Here is an 18,077-nt window from a genome sequence, read left to right as displayed (position 1 = left end):
CAGGAGAGAGAGAGAGAGAGAGAGGGGGGGTGGAAATATGATAGAGACCTGCAAGACCTGGTAAGGGGTTGTCATAGGATCAATGCTGGAGAAGTTCTACAGAAAATAGTGGGAGATCGGGGGAAAACCAGAGGTCATCCCTGGAAACTGTATAAAGAGGGTGTGAGTAGGGGAGTGAGAGGCAGGTTTTTTCGTGCAGAGTTGTAAATGATTGTAATGCCTTGCCTGAGAGTGTGGTGTCTGCAAGGAGTTTGAATGTGTTCAAGGCATTGTATGATGAGCTGTGTGTGTGTGTGTGTGTGTGTGTGTGTGTGTGTGAGACAAAAGGACCTCTCAGATGAGTCTTTGACTCCATGAGGTCTTGGGGTAGTAATAATAATAATAATAGTAATTAGAGTTTGTAGTTTATTTTAATTTAATTTTTTATAATCTGTATATTATTATACTGATGTATTATATGGATAAAAAATTATTTTATTTTGTAAATTACACAAAAAATTAATTTTGTTTTTTTTTATTGATACTTATGGATATTTTGCTTATTTTCATAAGTAGTACCCTTTTACTATTAGTATTATTATTATTACCCAAGATCCCATGGAGTCAAAGACTCATCTAGGAGGTCCTTTTATCAAACACACAGCTCATCATACCATGCTTTAAACACACTCAAATTCTCTGCAGACACCACACTCTCGGGCAAGGCATTCCAATCATTCACAACTCTGCATGAAAAAACTGCTTCTCACTCCCCTGCTCACACTCTCCTTTGTATAAGGAGAGTGTGAGCAGGGGAGTGAGATACAGCTTCCAGGGATGACTTCTGGTTCTCTCCTGATCTCCCACTATTTTCTGTAGAATCTCTCCAGCATTGATCCTATAACAACCCCTCAACAACTTGTAGGTCTCTATCATATCTCCCCTCCTCCTCCTGTCCACCATACTCTGCAAGTTGCATCTTCTCAATCTTTCCTCATACTTGACATTCCAGAGGATAGAAACTACCTTAGTCAGTCACCTCTGGACCTTTTCCAACATCTCTTCATCCCTCTGAAAACCAAGTGACCAAATCTGGGCACAATAGTCCATGTGTGGCCTAATCAAAGCCTTATACAATGGAACAAGAATCTCCTTACTTATACAAGTCAGTGTGCTCTGCATCATTCCCAGAATTCTTTCTGTTGTCCTCATAATTTTGGCAATAAGTCTCCTAAATTTCAGATGCTTATCCACTATCACCTCTGACAATATATCCTCACACAAATAGGCCTATAATTTGATGCTTTGAGTTCGATCACCTCCTTTATGAAGTGACACAATCTTGCCCTATTTAGGAACTTGACCAAGTGCAAGACTCATATTAAAAAAATATGTCAAGGCCGGCATCAACTCCTTGACACATTTCTTCAGAATGCATAGTGATATATATTATCAAATCCTGCATCCTTATTTACATCTAGTTTGCTCAACTCCCCATGCACCTCTTACTCACTTATAGTCAGTCTCTCCTTCCCATCATCAACTGGCTCTCAATCTCTCCATGAAGTCACATTCACAAGATTAAAAGACCTTTATGAACTACTCATTAAGTATCTCCACCACACCTTCTGCAACAGCTGTCTTTGTACCATTTTCTCCAATTAATGTCATCCTTCTATAATCATTATTTCTTTTGCTGACTACATATCGAAAGAACTCCTTAGGATTCTTTTTGGCTTCATTAGCTAACTGCTGTTCATGCCTCACTTTAGCTATCCTCACCAACCCAGTCAACCGCCTTGCCTGGTCTTTGTAAGCCTCATGGAATTGGTTATTTCCACTTCTCTTATGCTGCCTCCATAATGCCCTTTTTCTCTGTTATCGCATGTTTAATCTCTCTATTCATCCATTTCACAGCTACCTCGTTTAACCTTCGCACCCTTGGAATACATTTAGACATTGCATCTACTAGATAGAGTTTGAAAATCTCCAAAGCTGCATTGATCTCTTTTCCAGCTAACTCCTCATTCCATGCTACACCTGCAAGCTGTCTCCTGAGCTCTTCATAATCACCTCCCTTGTGGTTCCACATATACCCTTTTTTTTACAGAGATACTCATACTGTTGGCAACCACCCAGGTAATCACCTCATAGTCACTGTCACCAATTGGTGGGTGATTTGACACTTCATTTGTAATTACATCCTCTGATGAGATAACCAAATCCAAGACCCTGAATCCTTGTGTGCCCTCTGTTACATGCTGTCTGAGGTAGTTATCCCTCAAAAACTCAAGAAACTCATTTTCATTACTTCCAGTTGCTATCTTATCAATCCAGTCTATATTGCCATAATTAAAATCGCCCATAATGATCACTCTTTTCTTTTTTGCTTGGCTGATTTGATCATATATTTCATAGTCACTGCCATCCCCATTTCCTGGTCTATAACAACATCCAACCAAGTTTGAATCCATTCACCTCTATCTCACACCATACTGCCTGAAAACTACTAGCACTATTTCCTTCTTGCATCTCAACTTTGTATGGACATAACTCTCTCTATCATCAATAGTACCCCCCCCCCTCTTTTTATGCCTTCTATCTTCACGAAAACATATCCTTTCATCTCTATTCCTGTCAGGATATTGTCCTCTTCCAACCATGTCTCACTTATTCCAACAATTTTTGGGTGAACAGACTCAATTAGTGCAACCATTTCATCTGCTTTGTTTCTTACATTTCTTGCATTTGTATAACACAACAGCTCATTCCTGGATCTACAGCTAGTTCCACTGATGACACTCATTCAATGTGATCTCTCCATGCTCGACTGGGGCCATTTCCCTTTCTTCTTATTCTTTTTAGAACTCTTTTCACTTTCAACTTTGTATTATATCATTAGCTTTTTTTTACTTCAGTTAAATTAAAACACTGTATTTTAAAAATATAACTTAAAAGAAAAGTAATATAAAAAAAAAATTTTGACATACACTTATAGAATCCTCAAGATTAACTTTTTTTTTTAGAATAGCATTAGAAATATATTAATAAAAAGTATATATATAAACTGAACTTTAAACCATTAAAATGAACTGTCCATGAATAATGAACTATAAACAATTTAGGACTAATGTCTGAATTAATACATTAGAACTTTTTTTTAAAAAAGGGAGTGAAAATAGAGATAAATATATATGTGAAGGCTAAAAATGCAGAAATTAAAATATGCAGACTAAAATGCAGAAATTAAAATATGCAGACTAAAATGCAGAAATTAAAATATGCAGACTAAAATGCAGAAATTAAAATATGCAGACTAAAATGTGAAAAATACATAGTGATTTCATAATGGTCTCATATCAAGGATGAACTAGAAAATTTTAAAAAAAAGGGAAGATAAAAAATAAAGATAAAATAGATAAAAAAATATGAAAGTACAGGGTATGAGCCAACATGGAAATTTTGCAGACATAATGTTTTATATTTATTATGTTTTTTTTTTTCGCCAGAGGTTAGGCTAGGGTAAACGATTAACAAAGCATTTAGATTTATCTCACTTTTGTGTAGTGTTATGTAGCTTGCGTCATAAGCATATGTATGTTTTCCTGATGATGACCTCAATTCTGATCTCAAAACATAAAGTATTATTTTCACTCCAACATGTGTGTTTTTTCTTCATAAATTCTTGGCTATGAATGCTGACCACTGTGTAGCCTTAAAAGAAAGAATTATATAGGTGAGTGCATAGCAAGAGGCATGAGGAAACTGGGACAATGCAGCATGTGGGTCTGAGCATTGATTTGCACATACTGTTTGTGCATAAGCACTGTCCATAAATATGTGTAGCTTAGGAATGTCTTAAGTACAGATTTATGTATCTTGAATTTACATATATTAGTGTCTCTCTGTATATCCAAATATTGTTATTATTATTATTACATAACACCTCCAGGGAGTCCAAAGACACATTGAGGAAGGGCACCCACATCACAACTATCCATCTCCACCAATCACAACTACCTTCATCATCTACACTAATGCCATCTACAGCCAATCACCACCACCACTAGTATTTTCACAGACAATCACAAACATCAATGCCCACAGCAAGATTCGAACCCTCGGCCTTTTGGCTGGAGAGTGGATATGCTAACCACTTGGCCAGCCAGGCCAGCAAATATGAAGAGTATAAATGAAATAAACAACAAAATAAGGCTCATAAAGCAAAAATATTATGGAAGCTACTTTAAACAACTCAACTCCGATCTCCAAACCATCATACAATGGGGTTTGGATATTTCAATGCCAATAAAACTCAGTTCTGTACTATTTCCCATAAAAAAGAACCATTTTTTCCCAGTATCCTTTTTGACAATACCCAAATTTCCAGACAGTTTGAGTTTGACCAGTTTGTAGCCTTAAAAGAAAGAATTATATAGGTGAGTGCATAGCAAGAGACATGAGGGAACTGGGACAATGCAGCATGTGGGTCTGAGCATTGATTTACACATACTGTTTGTGCATAAACACTATCCATAAATATGTGTAGCTTAGGAATAAAACTAGAACACCAAACCTCTCCTGGCATAAATATATCACAACCATTGCATCCTCAGCCTCAAAAAAACTAGGATTTCTCTTTCGCTCAAGACGTTACTCCACCCCTGAATAGCTATTAACATTATACAAATCACAAATCTGCCCAGCTATTGAATACTGCTCCCACATATGGGGTGGGGCCCCCAAAAAAGCTCTCTCAAAATGCTTGACTCAATACAGGGGAGAGCAATTAGACTTATCAATGATCCATTGCTTACCAACTCTCTCTCCCCACTTTCACACAGATGTATGGTCTCTGCAGTATGTATATTCTACAAATATTTCCATGGGAAATGCTCATCTGAAATAACATCAATAATTCCTCTGCCCAGTACTAAGCTCATTGAAACACTTGCAGCTACTGCACAACATACCTTCACAATACACCTAGAAACAAACAGAACAAGTTTCTTTTCCTCTTCCTTCATCCCTGAAACTGCTGCACTGTGGAACAGTCTCCCACCTGCTGTGTTTCCCAAGGAATACAATTTAAAGTCATTCATATCAAATGTAAACAAATTCCTCCTTTCCCAATCCACTACTCATACATGGTACTAATGTACTATAGGTTGACCAACCAACCTCCTGTGTATGGGCTCAACATAAAAAATGAAAAAAACAAAAAACAAAAAAAACAAACAAACTAGAATATGACTTTTATTGAGCACATAAACAAATTATCTGAAATCAAAGAAAAGAAATTTGTGCATACATAGTAAGCTGTATTCCACGAGTGAAGAAGAGGACAAAATTTGGTATAAAGTGAATGACAAACAATATTAAACAGGAACTGCAAAAAAAAAGCGATATAAGGAGAGGAGTAGAGAGCAGATGCATGAAGAATATAAGACTCAAGCCAGGAGATTGACTAGTATGGTAAGGAAGGTGAAACTGGAATATGAGAAGAGATTGGCCCTAAGATCCAAAGATAATCCTAAGGAATTTTTTAGCTCTGTGGCCAGCAGGAGGAGAAATGATTGTGGAAGAATGACATTGTGAGATAAATCATCAGTAGTTGTTAAGATCTTAGAGAAAATTAGTGAGGAACCATAACAGCATTAGGCAGATGAGGGTAATGTTATCTGTGAGAGTCAACATGGATTTGTTAAGGGATGCACTTGCTTTAGTAATATAATTGCCTTTTATAATAAAGTGACAAGAGTGGTTGATGAGGGAAAGGAATATTCTGCCATTTTTTTTGGATTTTGCAAAAGTATTTGACAGGGTGCCACATGATAAGCTGATATTTAAGTTGCAGCACATGAGTTTAGATGTAAGTTAGTGGACTGGATTCAGGATTAGCTACTGATAGGTATCAGAGAGTTGTGTATGAGAGAGAGTGGTATCAAGGTAGCAGAAGGTTACAAGTGGGGAAGGGCTCAGCACTGTTACCTGTGTTGTTTAACCTTTATATAAATGACATTGTTGATTTGCAAGGGGATATTCAGTTATTTGCAGATGATATGAATTTGGATAGGATTATTAGTAATGGTGCGGATATGGTAGGGTAGGATATTCGGTTATTTGTCAATGATGCAAACTAGGGAGGACAATAGTTAACAAAAGGTGATGCAGATATATTACACTTTGGGATGAAACAATTACATGCTTCATATCATATCGATGGTAATAGTTGAAAGAAATTGATGAGGCTAGGGATCTGAGAATGATGGTGGATAGAGATTTGAAATTCAAAGGACATATTGCAAGAGTTGGCAGAATAGCTCAGAGTATTACTTGGATGCTGAAGAACACATTGACAAGCAAAGATAGGGAGGTAATTATCACTCTTTATAAGGCTATGATTTGGCCATATGTTGACTATTGTGCACAGATTTGGTCATCTGCGTTTCTTTGTGTTTCTTGGGGAATCAGGAGGTTGTGGAAAGGATTCAGAGATGAGTGACCAAGCTGGTGACAAGTCTGTGGAATGTTCCCTATGAGAATAGATTGAGGGTGAGTGGATTGCATAGTTTAGTTGACAGGTTTAGGAGAGTGAATATGTAGTAACTTATAAGTTACTAAAGGAATTCTATAAGATTGACACAGAAGAAATGTTTCAATACATGGGAGTAGGAAGAGAACCAGGGGTCACACACTTGGAAGTTATCTAAGAAGAGTGTAGTTAGTGGGGGGGGGGGGGGTGCAGACTAGATTCTTTACTTGGTGAGTGGTGGGTGAGTGGAATGGATTGCCAGAAGTGGGGGGAGGTGACGACTGATAGAAACCTGAAATTCAGGGAACAATTTGCAAAGGTGCTGAAAGTAACCAGGAGGATTGCTGCAATACTGAAAAGGATGCTGACCTACAAAGATAAAAGAGTTGTCATTCCATTGTATAAAGCCCTGATTAGACCACACCTGGACTATTGCATTCAAATTTGGTCCCCAGGATTTGCAGGGGATAAATTAACCATGGAAAGAATGCAGAAGCAGATAACAAAGATGATATCAGGAGACAAGTGGCCATTCCTGGAAGTTATGAAAGGAGGTCATCAGCAAGAGGGTAAGGAGTGGTTTCTTTACATGGAGGGTGATTGATCTGTGGAATGCATTGCCTGATAGGTGGTGAGAATGTGAATAGTCATTGAGTTAAGGAGTGGTATAACAGACTTTGTGTTTTCTAGGATGGGTACGGTGACCATATGTCCTGTATTTAAGAGGACAGTCCTTTATGTCACTGCTGTTTTTTAGATTTATTTTTTTTTCTGAAATGGCCATTTTATGCTTTATTTTGTGAATTGAAATAGCAAATTGAATATTGGCATGCAGCACATGCCCCATAGAAACACAAACATGTCATTTCACCGGCACTCGCTAGCGATGTGGCATATATGGCTGTGTCATTGATGTGTGTGTGTACATGTACAGTTATGTCACCAGTGAAAAGATCAAGGAATGGTGACAAAATGATGAGTCCTTTCAAAATTTCAACCCAATGTAGATGGGTTGAAAATTTTAAATATTTCACAGGTAAATATGCATCTTTTAAAACTCGTTGAATTTTGCTTATGTCTCCCTCGATCTAATGCCCCCACTGAACAAGTATTTTCATTAGTGAACCAGTGTGGACCAGTGGAAAAAAACAATTAAAAATCGAAACATTGAAAGCATGCATTTATACCAAATGCAACTTTGACATGAATTGTATAGTTTTATGAATTTTTAAAACACAAACCTGATTTATTAAAAAAAGTTCATTCTTGTGAAAAGTATCAAAATTAATTTTTTTAAGTAATAATATGAATGTTTAAAATTCTATGTATATGCTTATATTTTATAATAAATGTTATAAAGCTTTTTAGTTTTAGTGAAACAAATAAATGCAACCTGCTTTTTTTTTTTTTTTTTTTTTTGAAACAATTTCTGATTTGGCCTTTATTTGTTCCAAAAAAATATGATCAATGTAAGGATGGGTACCCACGATGAGTCTTGTGACTCCATGGAAGCCTGAATTATAATAATAATAATAATAATCCTAGAGGAGTCAGTTTTAATGCTAGAGGGATAGGACTGGTTCGAGGTCTGGAGGTACAGGAGGAGAGTGTGTTTCAGATACTGAGTACGCTGGATGTCAGTAAACCTCAGGGACTGGATGGTATTTCACCACGAGTTTTGAGAGAATGTGCTAGGGAATTGACAGTGCCTTTAACGTGGCTTTTCAATGAAAGTCTGGCTTTGGCAAAGGTGCCCAGGGAATGGAAGGAAGGTAAGATAGTGCCATTGCATAAGGGTGGTAACAGACTGGAAGTGTCTAATTATAGGCCAGTCTGTGTGTCATCAGTAGTTGTTAAGATCTTGGAGAAAGTAGTGAGGGACCGTATACAGCATTGGGCAGATGAGGGTAATGTTATCTGTGAGAATCAACATGGATTTGTGAAAGGACGCTCTTGTTTTAGCAATATGCTAGCCTTTTATAATAAAGTTTCAAGAACATTAGATGAGGGAAAGGCATATACTGCAATTTTCTTAGACTTGGCAAAGGCATTTGACAGGGTGCCACATGATAAGCTGATATTTAAGTTGCAGCACATGGGTCTGGATGTCAGATTGGTCAACTGGATTTAGGATTGGCTGTCTGATAGGTATCAGAGAGTTGTGTATGGTGGAGCAGTTTCCAGGAGGCAGAGGGTTACAAGTGGGGTCCCACAGGGCTCAGTACTAGGACCTATATTGTTTAACCTTTATATCAGTGACATAGCCAGTGGATTGCAGGGAGATATTCAGTTGTTTGCGGATGATGCAAAGCTGGGAAGGATTATTAGTAATAGTGCAGATGTGGTAGCCCTGCAAGAGGATTTGAATAAGCTAGATAGATGGGCAAATGAATGGGGATTTCAGTTTAATGCAGCAAAATGTAAGGTCTTGAGGTTTGGGAAACATCGATGGGATGCTGCATACTCTAGGGGAGGAGTTATACTGGAGGAAGTAGGGGAGACAAGAGATCTGGGGTTGATGGTTGATAGAAACCTGAAGTTTAGGGGATATATTGCAAAGGTGGTGAAGGTAACACAGAGGATTGCTGCTATTATGAGAAGGACACTGACCTGCAGAGATAAGAGGGTTATCATTCCGTTGTATAAGTCTCTGATCAGACCACACTTGGACTATTGTTCTCAGATTTGGTCACCAGGATTTGAAGGGGTTAAATTAACTGTGGAAAGGATACAAAGACGGATGACAAAGATGGTTTCAGGACTGTACAAGGATAGTTATGAGGATCGGCTGAGAGAATGTGGACTGCAGAGTTTGGTGGATAGAAGAAGGAGAGGTGATATGATTGAGACTTTTAAACTGTTGAGAGGTGGTTACAGGGTTGACACTGGGGAGTTCTTTCGCTTGGTTGAACAGCAGGAAGGAGTGATGACAAGAGGCCATCCCTGGAAGTTACGAAAGGAAACTGTGAGCAAGAGGGTGAGGAGTGGTTTCTTTGTGTGGAGGGTGGTTGAGCCGTGGAATGCATTGCCTGATGGAGTAGTGGAAGCGAGAATGGTCAGTGAGTTTAAAGAGTGGTATGATAAACTTTGTGTTTCTCAGGGGGGGGACCTCCCCTCGATGAGTCTTTTGACTCCTTGGAGGCCTGAATAATAATAATAATAATAATAATAATAATAATAATAAGTAATCACACCACCACCACCATCGTTACCAATAATATGGCATCCTCAAAGCAGAGCCAGGACTATTTGTTCAAATGACACAGCCCTATTGAAAGTGAGCTCAGGTACATTTCCAACACTTTTTCAGCAAATGGCTTCAATCCTTATAAAACAGATAAAATATCAAATTCCTCCACTCTCCTGCAACCTTATATTCAGAATATGTTGGAAAAGATAGCCAAGTTCTCTACAAATATAATTTTCATGCCATTTCAAACCAATCATTCAGCCATTCTCCTAAAGATCAACTTCATTCTCTTGCACATCTTAGCGTGTGTAAAGTGTCAGTTTAGCCTACTTTGGGCAGACTGGTACATCCACGATCATCTCTATGGTTGTCTACAGTTTACCTGTAAAAGCTACTGAACTTTAATTCTTTTTAAAACTTTCTGACATATTCTTTTCAATGTGATATTAATTTTTATTCTCTTAAAAATAAATGATGATCACTTCTAATTTAAAATACTATGTATACTCTTGTATCCTGAATCAGTGACGATATCACTATCAACAGTAACATAATCAATGAGGCTTTTTTCATTTTCTGTCTTCTTTCCATGTGAACTTGTGCACATCTTTATGTTGGAAAATGGTGTTAGCAATGACCTTATCCTGAACAAAATCTAGCAGATATTTACCATTAATATTAACCTTGTCCTTTTCTCCAAATTTTACAAAACATTTCTATATGCCTGGTAGGATTCAGATCCTACTCTGCTGTTTAGGTCTCCAACAGGGAACACACATTTTCTATTTTTTTTTGTCAGCTGCCTGCTCTAATGATTCAAAAAATTCCTCCACTCTTCCTTAGGAGAACCTTATGTGGAACCATATGCACAAATAATTGAAATTGCCTTCCAATCAAGAAGTTTATCTTCATGTTTGGTGCTGAGTGCTATCGCGGCCCTTCCTTAGCATTGTTGCTTGAATATAACAACCTATACTTATTATGTAGTAGGACTTTACCTATTTTCTTTGACTTCTTTGTCTCAGTAATTATGTTCACATGATACTTTCCAGTTCTTAAGCAAGTTCAGTTTCCTTTCCGTTAATACTTCTTTATGTTGATAGTTCCCACCTTCAATTCTTCGGATGTTGGGTTTGTTCTTCTTTTATTTCTCTAGATGTTGAGTTGGAATTTGTTCTGACTTCTGATTTTTCATTGTTTGTCTGTCCCAGTTCCTTGAAGAAATTTTTTGTTTGTCCCAGTTCCTTGAAGAAACTGGGGCCTTTTTAACTAGCCAATGCCCCAAATGGCATGTAATTTTACCATCTAGGAGGTCCTTTTATCTCACACACATCTCATCATACCGGGTCTTAAACACATTCAAACTCCTTGCAGACACCACACTCTCAGGCAAGGCATTCCAATCATTCACAACTCTGCACGAAAAAAACCTGCCTCTCACTCCCCTACTCACACCCTCTTTATACAGTTTCCAGGGATGACCTCTAGTTCTCCCCTGATCTCCCACTATTCTCTGTAGAACTTCTCCACCATTGATGCTATAACAACCCCTTACCAACTTATAGGTCTCTATCATATCTCTCCTCTTCCTTCTCTCCACTAGACTCTGCAAATTGCATCTTTTCAATCTTTCCTCATACTCGACATTCCAGAGGTCAGAAACTACCTTAGTCAGTCGCCTTTGGACCCTTTCCAACATCTCTTCATCCTTCTGAAAACCAGGTGACCAAATCTGGGCACAATAGTCCATGTGTGGCCTAATCAAAGCCTTATACAATGGAACAACAATCTCCCTACTTCTACACGTCAGTGTCCTCCTCATCATTCCCAGAAGTATTTGTGTTGTCTTCACAATTTTGGCGATGTGTCCCCTAAATTTTAGATCCTTATCCACTATCACTCCCAGATCTCTTATTTCCTCTACTTCCAACAATATATTCTCACCAAGCATAAATTCTGCATCCCATCTTTGTTTTCCAAATTTTAAAACCTTACATTTTGCAACATTGAACTCACATCCCCATATATATATTAATATATATTAATATATATATATATATATATAAACATTTATATATTAAAAGCATGTCTCAGCATTGCACTTCATTGTACAGTATTCACTCATGAAAAATATATTTTTCAATATTTAGTAGCACTTAAACACATCTAAACTTTAACATTATATACAAAAATTACTTTGGTCTGTCCTTGCCAAAAAAAGCTCCTTGTAAAATACCAGCAGGAAATTCTGCAAAAAAAATAATTTCCAGTAATTATAGATCAGAGTAATGAGTAAATTAAGTATATTAACAAATATTGTGTAACTGAATTAAGCAAATAATTATGATTAACAATTAAATACATAATAATTATAGATGCCTAATTAGTTCTGAGAATTTATAATTATTGAATAAACATAAATTGTTTAATAACAGCATGACTGCATAAAAATTTAAATGTTGAAGTGTTATAAGGACATATCTGAAGCATGAAATAGTTATTTTTATCATGTAATTAGCTGCTGCTAATGTTCATATTATTATTATTATTGGACCTTAATGCTTCACAGGACTCTTCATGGGGGATCAACTTTAGCACTATGTATTTCATAACCATATCCTAAATTCCTCCAGTGTCAGTACACCAGTCACTTTCACTCATCATGCATTCCACTCAAATGTATGATTAAAATAATTGCAAATGAATGCAAATTTAAGGAGGCCTGTGAGATTCCTATCAATCGCCCTAATCTTAACAATAATGATAATCTAAAAATCCAAAACATATGGAAGACACATATTCTACCTACTTAACCTTTCTCCCTAAGAGTTAATTATAAAAAAAACCATAGGTAATCCAGGATCCTAAATCTAATATAACAATTGTCATGTTAAATTACAAGATTCTAATAAAATGTTAAGATACATTTAAATCACTTTTTTTAACTTAACATGATTTCCACAAGATTTCAAGCATCTCATCAATCAAATCAGTACATACACCGCCTGAACTTAGAAGCATGGAGGTGTGTCATGTAATAATAATAATAATAATAATAATAATTTAGTTCTATTTGTTTAGTTTAAAACTTTAGGCATTCAATAATGTTTATCTGCCTATTAGGTCGCCAAGGTGTTGCACATGCATTCATACCACTCCTGCCTTCCCCCACCTTTTATACGTTTATCCGCAAGAAAGGACTTAATTTTTTATATAGGTATATTCTCCAAGCTGAGAGCTATCTACTCATACTAGTCATGTACGTGTAAGTGTATTGATAAGTGATTTATGACAGTGTTCTTCTCCTGGTGTACGAGTTCGTATATATCTTCAATTTCGACGCCATAATTCCTTCTCCAACACCTGCACCCCTCACCGGAGGCTATAGCCGGCGAAGGATTACCCACCATGGTAACTGCACATTCATGTACTACCAAGGATTTAGCAATTCAAAGACCCCCTACGACTTCAGACCCGGAAGGAAGAGCAAAGTTCACCGGAGCTATGTACATGGAAAATAGGTCAGTCAATTCAAACTCTTACGCTAATGTTGTATCTAATGGAAATATCCTATCGTCTCCCAAAGCACTGATCTCACACACGAATGCCACATCAGCCAGCAGTAAACCGATTAACGCAAAAATAACTAACACTGTTACCAACGTCATCTCCCGAGAAAATGGGATTGTTATTTTCACCACCAAAGAAAACATCCCATTAGATGATTATCTGACGGCGATCGTCAAAATTGTGCCCGCAACAAATATTACTGATGCTTCCCGCATAGCTGGAACTGTGCAGGTATATTTTAGCCATATCTCATGGGCACAAATGGTACTGCAAAAAGGCGTCAATATTGGCGATTATCACTTCAAAGCAGCCCCATCACTTCATAGCACTGGCCCCAACAAAAGTAACAGTATCAAATGTTCCCCTGAAATTCCTCATCAACTCATTAGATCCATGTTATCAAGATACGGTTCTGTCACAGGAAAAATACGCACATTGTCAGCAGCCATGAAGAAACCCGAATTTGCCCATGTCAAAAGCTATCGAAGACAGGCATTAATGCACTTTCCAAACAACGACGCACTACACGACCTCCCAAAATTAATCAACACGGACATAAATGGAATAACCTACACTTTCTACTTATCTTCCTCATCACAGTGCTTCTTCTGTCATGAAAATGGTCACATTAGGAAACAATGTCCCTATATTACCAACAGTTCATCAACAAACATCCCAGCTCAGAATAGTTGAACAGAATAACATCGTACATGAAGAAACTGAAAGCATAGGAAAAAGTAAACCAAAAATTCTCTCCCCATCACGAACTTCAGAGGAAAGAAAATCCCAAACTGGAAAAGGCAGCACTCATGTCGCTCTTGAGTGCCTGCCAAGTAATGAGATCCAAAGCTCTGATAACGAAGTCTCACTGCATGAAAACACGGATCCTCCCAACAGAGATGACACTTCTTTACTAAATTAAGAGTACTACTACATTAAGAGTACTAATGGTTAACCAGATGGCTGCGAGTGTCTTATGGCATACCCTCAAAGTACTCACACCACCTGAACAATTTCTCTACCACATTCAAAAGGAGATCAAACGTTTCCTCTGGAACAAAATACTGGACAACATACCCTCAACTCTGCAAGCCACTCAGCAAGGGAGGTCAAGGCCTGATTTCCCTTGAAAACAAGATTAGATCCTTCTGGATAATCCTCCTAAAGACACTTCAATGCAATCACACTTATGTAACCACCTTCAATTACATCACAAAATCATCCACCAGAGGACTTACACTTTCCACAATCCTCCGAATGGCCAGTCCTGCACCATCTCCTCCTAAACTACCTCATTTTTACAAAGATGCTCTACAGCGGTGAAAAAACACAGGACATCATCACACACTTACAGGATCAACAGAGTCAGCAGTACTTACAGAACCACTATTTTCGAACAGAAACATAACAAGTCCCACAACTGGCCAGCCTTTTCTTTTCCTTACATGGAACTGGGCAGGAACAAGAGTCATAGGGACCTCCTAACCAGACCCTTAAGTGGAAAGCATTCACAAGCCTACCAATGAAGAACCCAAAAACTGAAAAGCAATGTCAACAGCTGCAAGCCTCCATTATAAAAGCCTATCTAGATATTGCTACACCTCAGGAAATCCGTATTCCTTCTAGAAATTGCTTGGGGTCAATATTTCATCTTGTACAATCTGAAGCCTCACTTCCAATTCTTCCCTCCAACTACAAGAAAATATACCACTTCCTCATGTCAGTGTCTCAATCCTCGCCCTGCTTATATTCATCCTTAACCCTCTCATCTACAAGGCTGCATATGCCACTCAGTTTTCAGTGGGATCTGCCATATAAATCAAAATGTGCCAAACCAGATTCCGACATACAGTGGAGACTATGGCATAACATCCTGCCAACTCCTTCTAAGTGCTACAAATTTCAGATAAGAGAAACAGATCTGTGTCTATTCTGTGACGTTTCAGGTACCTTGGAACACACATATCTGACCTGTCCCGCAAACAAAGCGATGATCACCTACGTCCTGAATACTGCCTCCAACACCGGTAACTATGCACACAGCCAAGAAGACTACTGGAATTTAGTCCACACCGAAGAAAAAAGACACAGAACATGTAATTTCCTCTTCATCTGTGCTAAGGCCGTCATCTACAGCTTCTACCTAAAACAGACAAGAAATAACCAGCACCCATCCATCACTGAAACTGCACAAACCCTTGTATATCCTCTGCCAGAAACTAAAAAGCAGGCTTTCATTGGAACTTGAATACTTCAAATAAACAAGAACTGTCACGAAATTCATAGAGGAGTGGAATCCAACTGGTACCCTCTTCTGGATTGATGACGACAATACACTTCATTTGAAAGATAACTCATACTGAAACTGAACTGTAAATTTGGAATTCATTTATTGCATTCTCTATTGTATACCCAAAAGGAAAATGTTTCTTTCTCTGTAATATATATATATATTTATATACTTCATCATCATCATCATCATCAAATTCCTGCCACGTACCCTCAAGGGGTGTACAGGATATGATAGTACTACACGAAAAAAATTACATCATTACTAACTTCCTATCTACAATTTTCCTCCAAATCAGTCTGTTACTTGTCAAGACTCCAACATTATCAGATCTTATATTTCTATCGTCTAAGGCACTTTGTACCATATCAATCCACCTATATCTTGGTCTTCCTCTGGGTCGTTTTCCTGCCAACCTGGCAAAAGAACACTTGTTTTGCTAATCTTTCTTCACCCATTCTGTTTAAGTGACCATATCACTTGAGATTAGCTCTGCTAACCCATTCCTGGATGCTGACAATGTCAAGTTCTTTCCTAATATCCTCGTTTATAATATGATATTGCCATTGATGCCATTTGTTCACGCCTATAATTTTTCTCAGGACTCTCATATCTGCGGTCTTTGGTCAAGTGTTTTACTTCTGACTCAGCTCTCAGAGCCATAAGTCAAAACTGGTTTGAACACTGTCTTGTATATAGCTAATTTAGTGTTCTGGCTAATTTCTCTCTTATTCCATATGAATTTATTCAGTTGACTTCCCACCATACCAGCTTTGCAGATTCTGTTGTCTATTTCTATATTTAATTTACCATCTTCAGTACAAATTGTGCCTAAGTAGCTGAAATGTTTTACTTGTTCCACAGGTTCTCCATTCACAACACAGTTGACATTTTTAATGATTCTGCCTATTTTCATAGTCTTTGTCTTTTTTATTGCTGACCTTCATACCATATCTATTACAACAGCTATTCAATTTAGTCACAGAATCTTGCAGACTTGTAATGGATTTATTTAGAAGTATAACATCATCCGCATAAAGCGAAGAGCTGACATTAACATCTCTAATTTTGATATCATGTTTAATACCACTTTCCTTCATGGTGAAGGAAATGGATAATGTGATCCATATAGATAATGAATAACAGAGGGGATAATGTACAGCTTTAACATTAACCAATCTATCTGTACTTCCTTCAATTCTAACTGCTGACTTACAACTTAAATAAAGACTAAGTATTACTTAATATAATGCCCCATTGACACCATATAACTGCAGCGTATTGAATAGCTTCTCTTTTGGCGCCTTGTCCTATGCCTTTTCCAAATCGACAAAACTTAAATACAGATCTTTGTTATATTCCCATGCTTTCTCGACTATTTGTCATAAAGTGAATATCTGATCCTGACAGCCTCTATTTGGCCTGAATCCTGCTTGTTCTTCACCAAGCTTTTCTTCCACAATTCTTCTCAACCGTTTCTCAAGTATACTTGCATAGATCTTGCCAGGAACACTCAGTAGGGAAATACCTCTGTAATTCTCACATGCAGTTTTATTTTCCTTTTTATATATGGGTACTATGAGAGCTCTACTCCAGTCATCGGGAATTCGTCCCTCTGTCCAGGCTTTCTGAATCATGCAGTGCAGCCACTGTAAGACTCTTATACCACCATACTTCAGCATTTCTGGTCGAATATCATCTACTCCTGCTGCTTTTCCACATTTCAAGCCTTTGATGGCTTTTTCTACTTCAAAGGCTATGTATGGATATGTATTCCTGACTACATTCCTGGTCAGTGTTTTTTTACCACTTTGCTGTCATCACTGCTTGTTTCATTTAGCAGTTTTTCAAAGTAATTACTCCATACTTCAAGGATATCTTTTCTACCGTCTTCATGTCACCTTTATCTAACTCCTTTTACAGCACTCTTTCCTCCATTCCTAAGCTTCTTCAACAACCTCCAGAATATTTTGCCACCTTCTTGATATTTATTTTCTATATTCTTGCCAAAGTCCTCCCATGACTTTTGTTTAGCTAGTTTTACACACTGTTTAGCATTCTTGCATTTGTCTCTATATTCTCTAAGAGCACAAGATGACTTATTTGACAGGAACTTTTCATATGCTTTCTTCTTTTCCTTCACTGCCTCTTTAACTTCCTGTGTCCACCAGGGAGTTCTAATTTTTTTATCCTTGCACACAACCTCACCACATGACTCTCTGGCAAAATCAATCAATGTTTTCTTCAGAGTTTGCCATTGAATCTCCAAGGTTTGATTCCTGTTCTCAAACTCTTTCATTTTTTCTTCAATAATCTTTGTGTATTTTAGTCTACAGTTCATATCTGAGAGCTGCTCAACTTTTATTCACTTTAAAACTTTCTTACATGTTATTCTTTTCAATATGAAATTCAATTTTACCCTGCTCAAGACTAAATAGTGATCACTTCCAATTTCAAATCCTCTGTACATTCTGGTGTCCTGCACCAGGGAGAAAACATTACTATCAATAATA

The 18,077-nt window shown here is 37.5% G+C and overlaps 1 protein-coding gene across 4 annotated transcripts in view; it reads right to left on the bottom strand.

The window, feature by feature from the left end:
- The window catches only part of Nep2 (M13 family metallopeptidase neprilysin 2), a 355,508-nt gene that overhangs the window by 91,297 nt on the left and 246,134 nt on the right, over nucleotides 1–18,077 (bottom strand). For all 4 annotated transcript variants that reach the window (XM_090391525.1, XM_090391528.1, XM_090391526.1 and 1 more), the window contains exon 15: nucleotides 11,901–11,952. In XM_090391525.1, the coding sequence (XP_090247651.1) occupies nucleotides 11,901–11,952 (52 nt within the window). The remainder of the gene's footprint in view (nucleotides 1–11,900; nucleotides 11,953–18,077) is intronic.

The sequence above is a fragment of the Typopeltis vanoorti genome, chromosome 4 (genome assembly GCF_054136105.1).
Source record: "Typopeltis vanoorti isolate ZY-2024b chromosome 4, IOZ_Tvanoo_1.0, whole genome shotgun sequence".
Lineage (NCBI taxonomy): Eukaryota > Metazoa > Arthropoda > Arachnida > Uropygi > Thelyphonidae > Typopeltis > Typopeltis vanoorti.
Note: the sequence above shows the minus strand (reverse complement) of the source record. Positions and strands in the feature narration are given on the sequence as shown.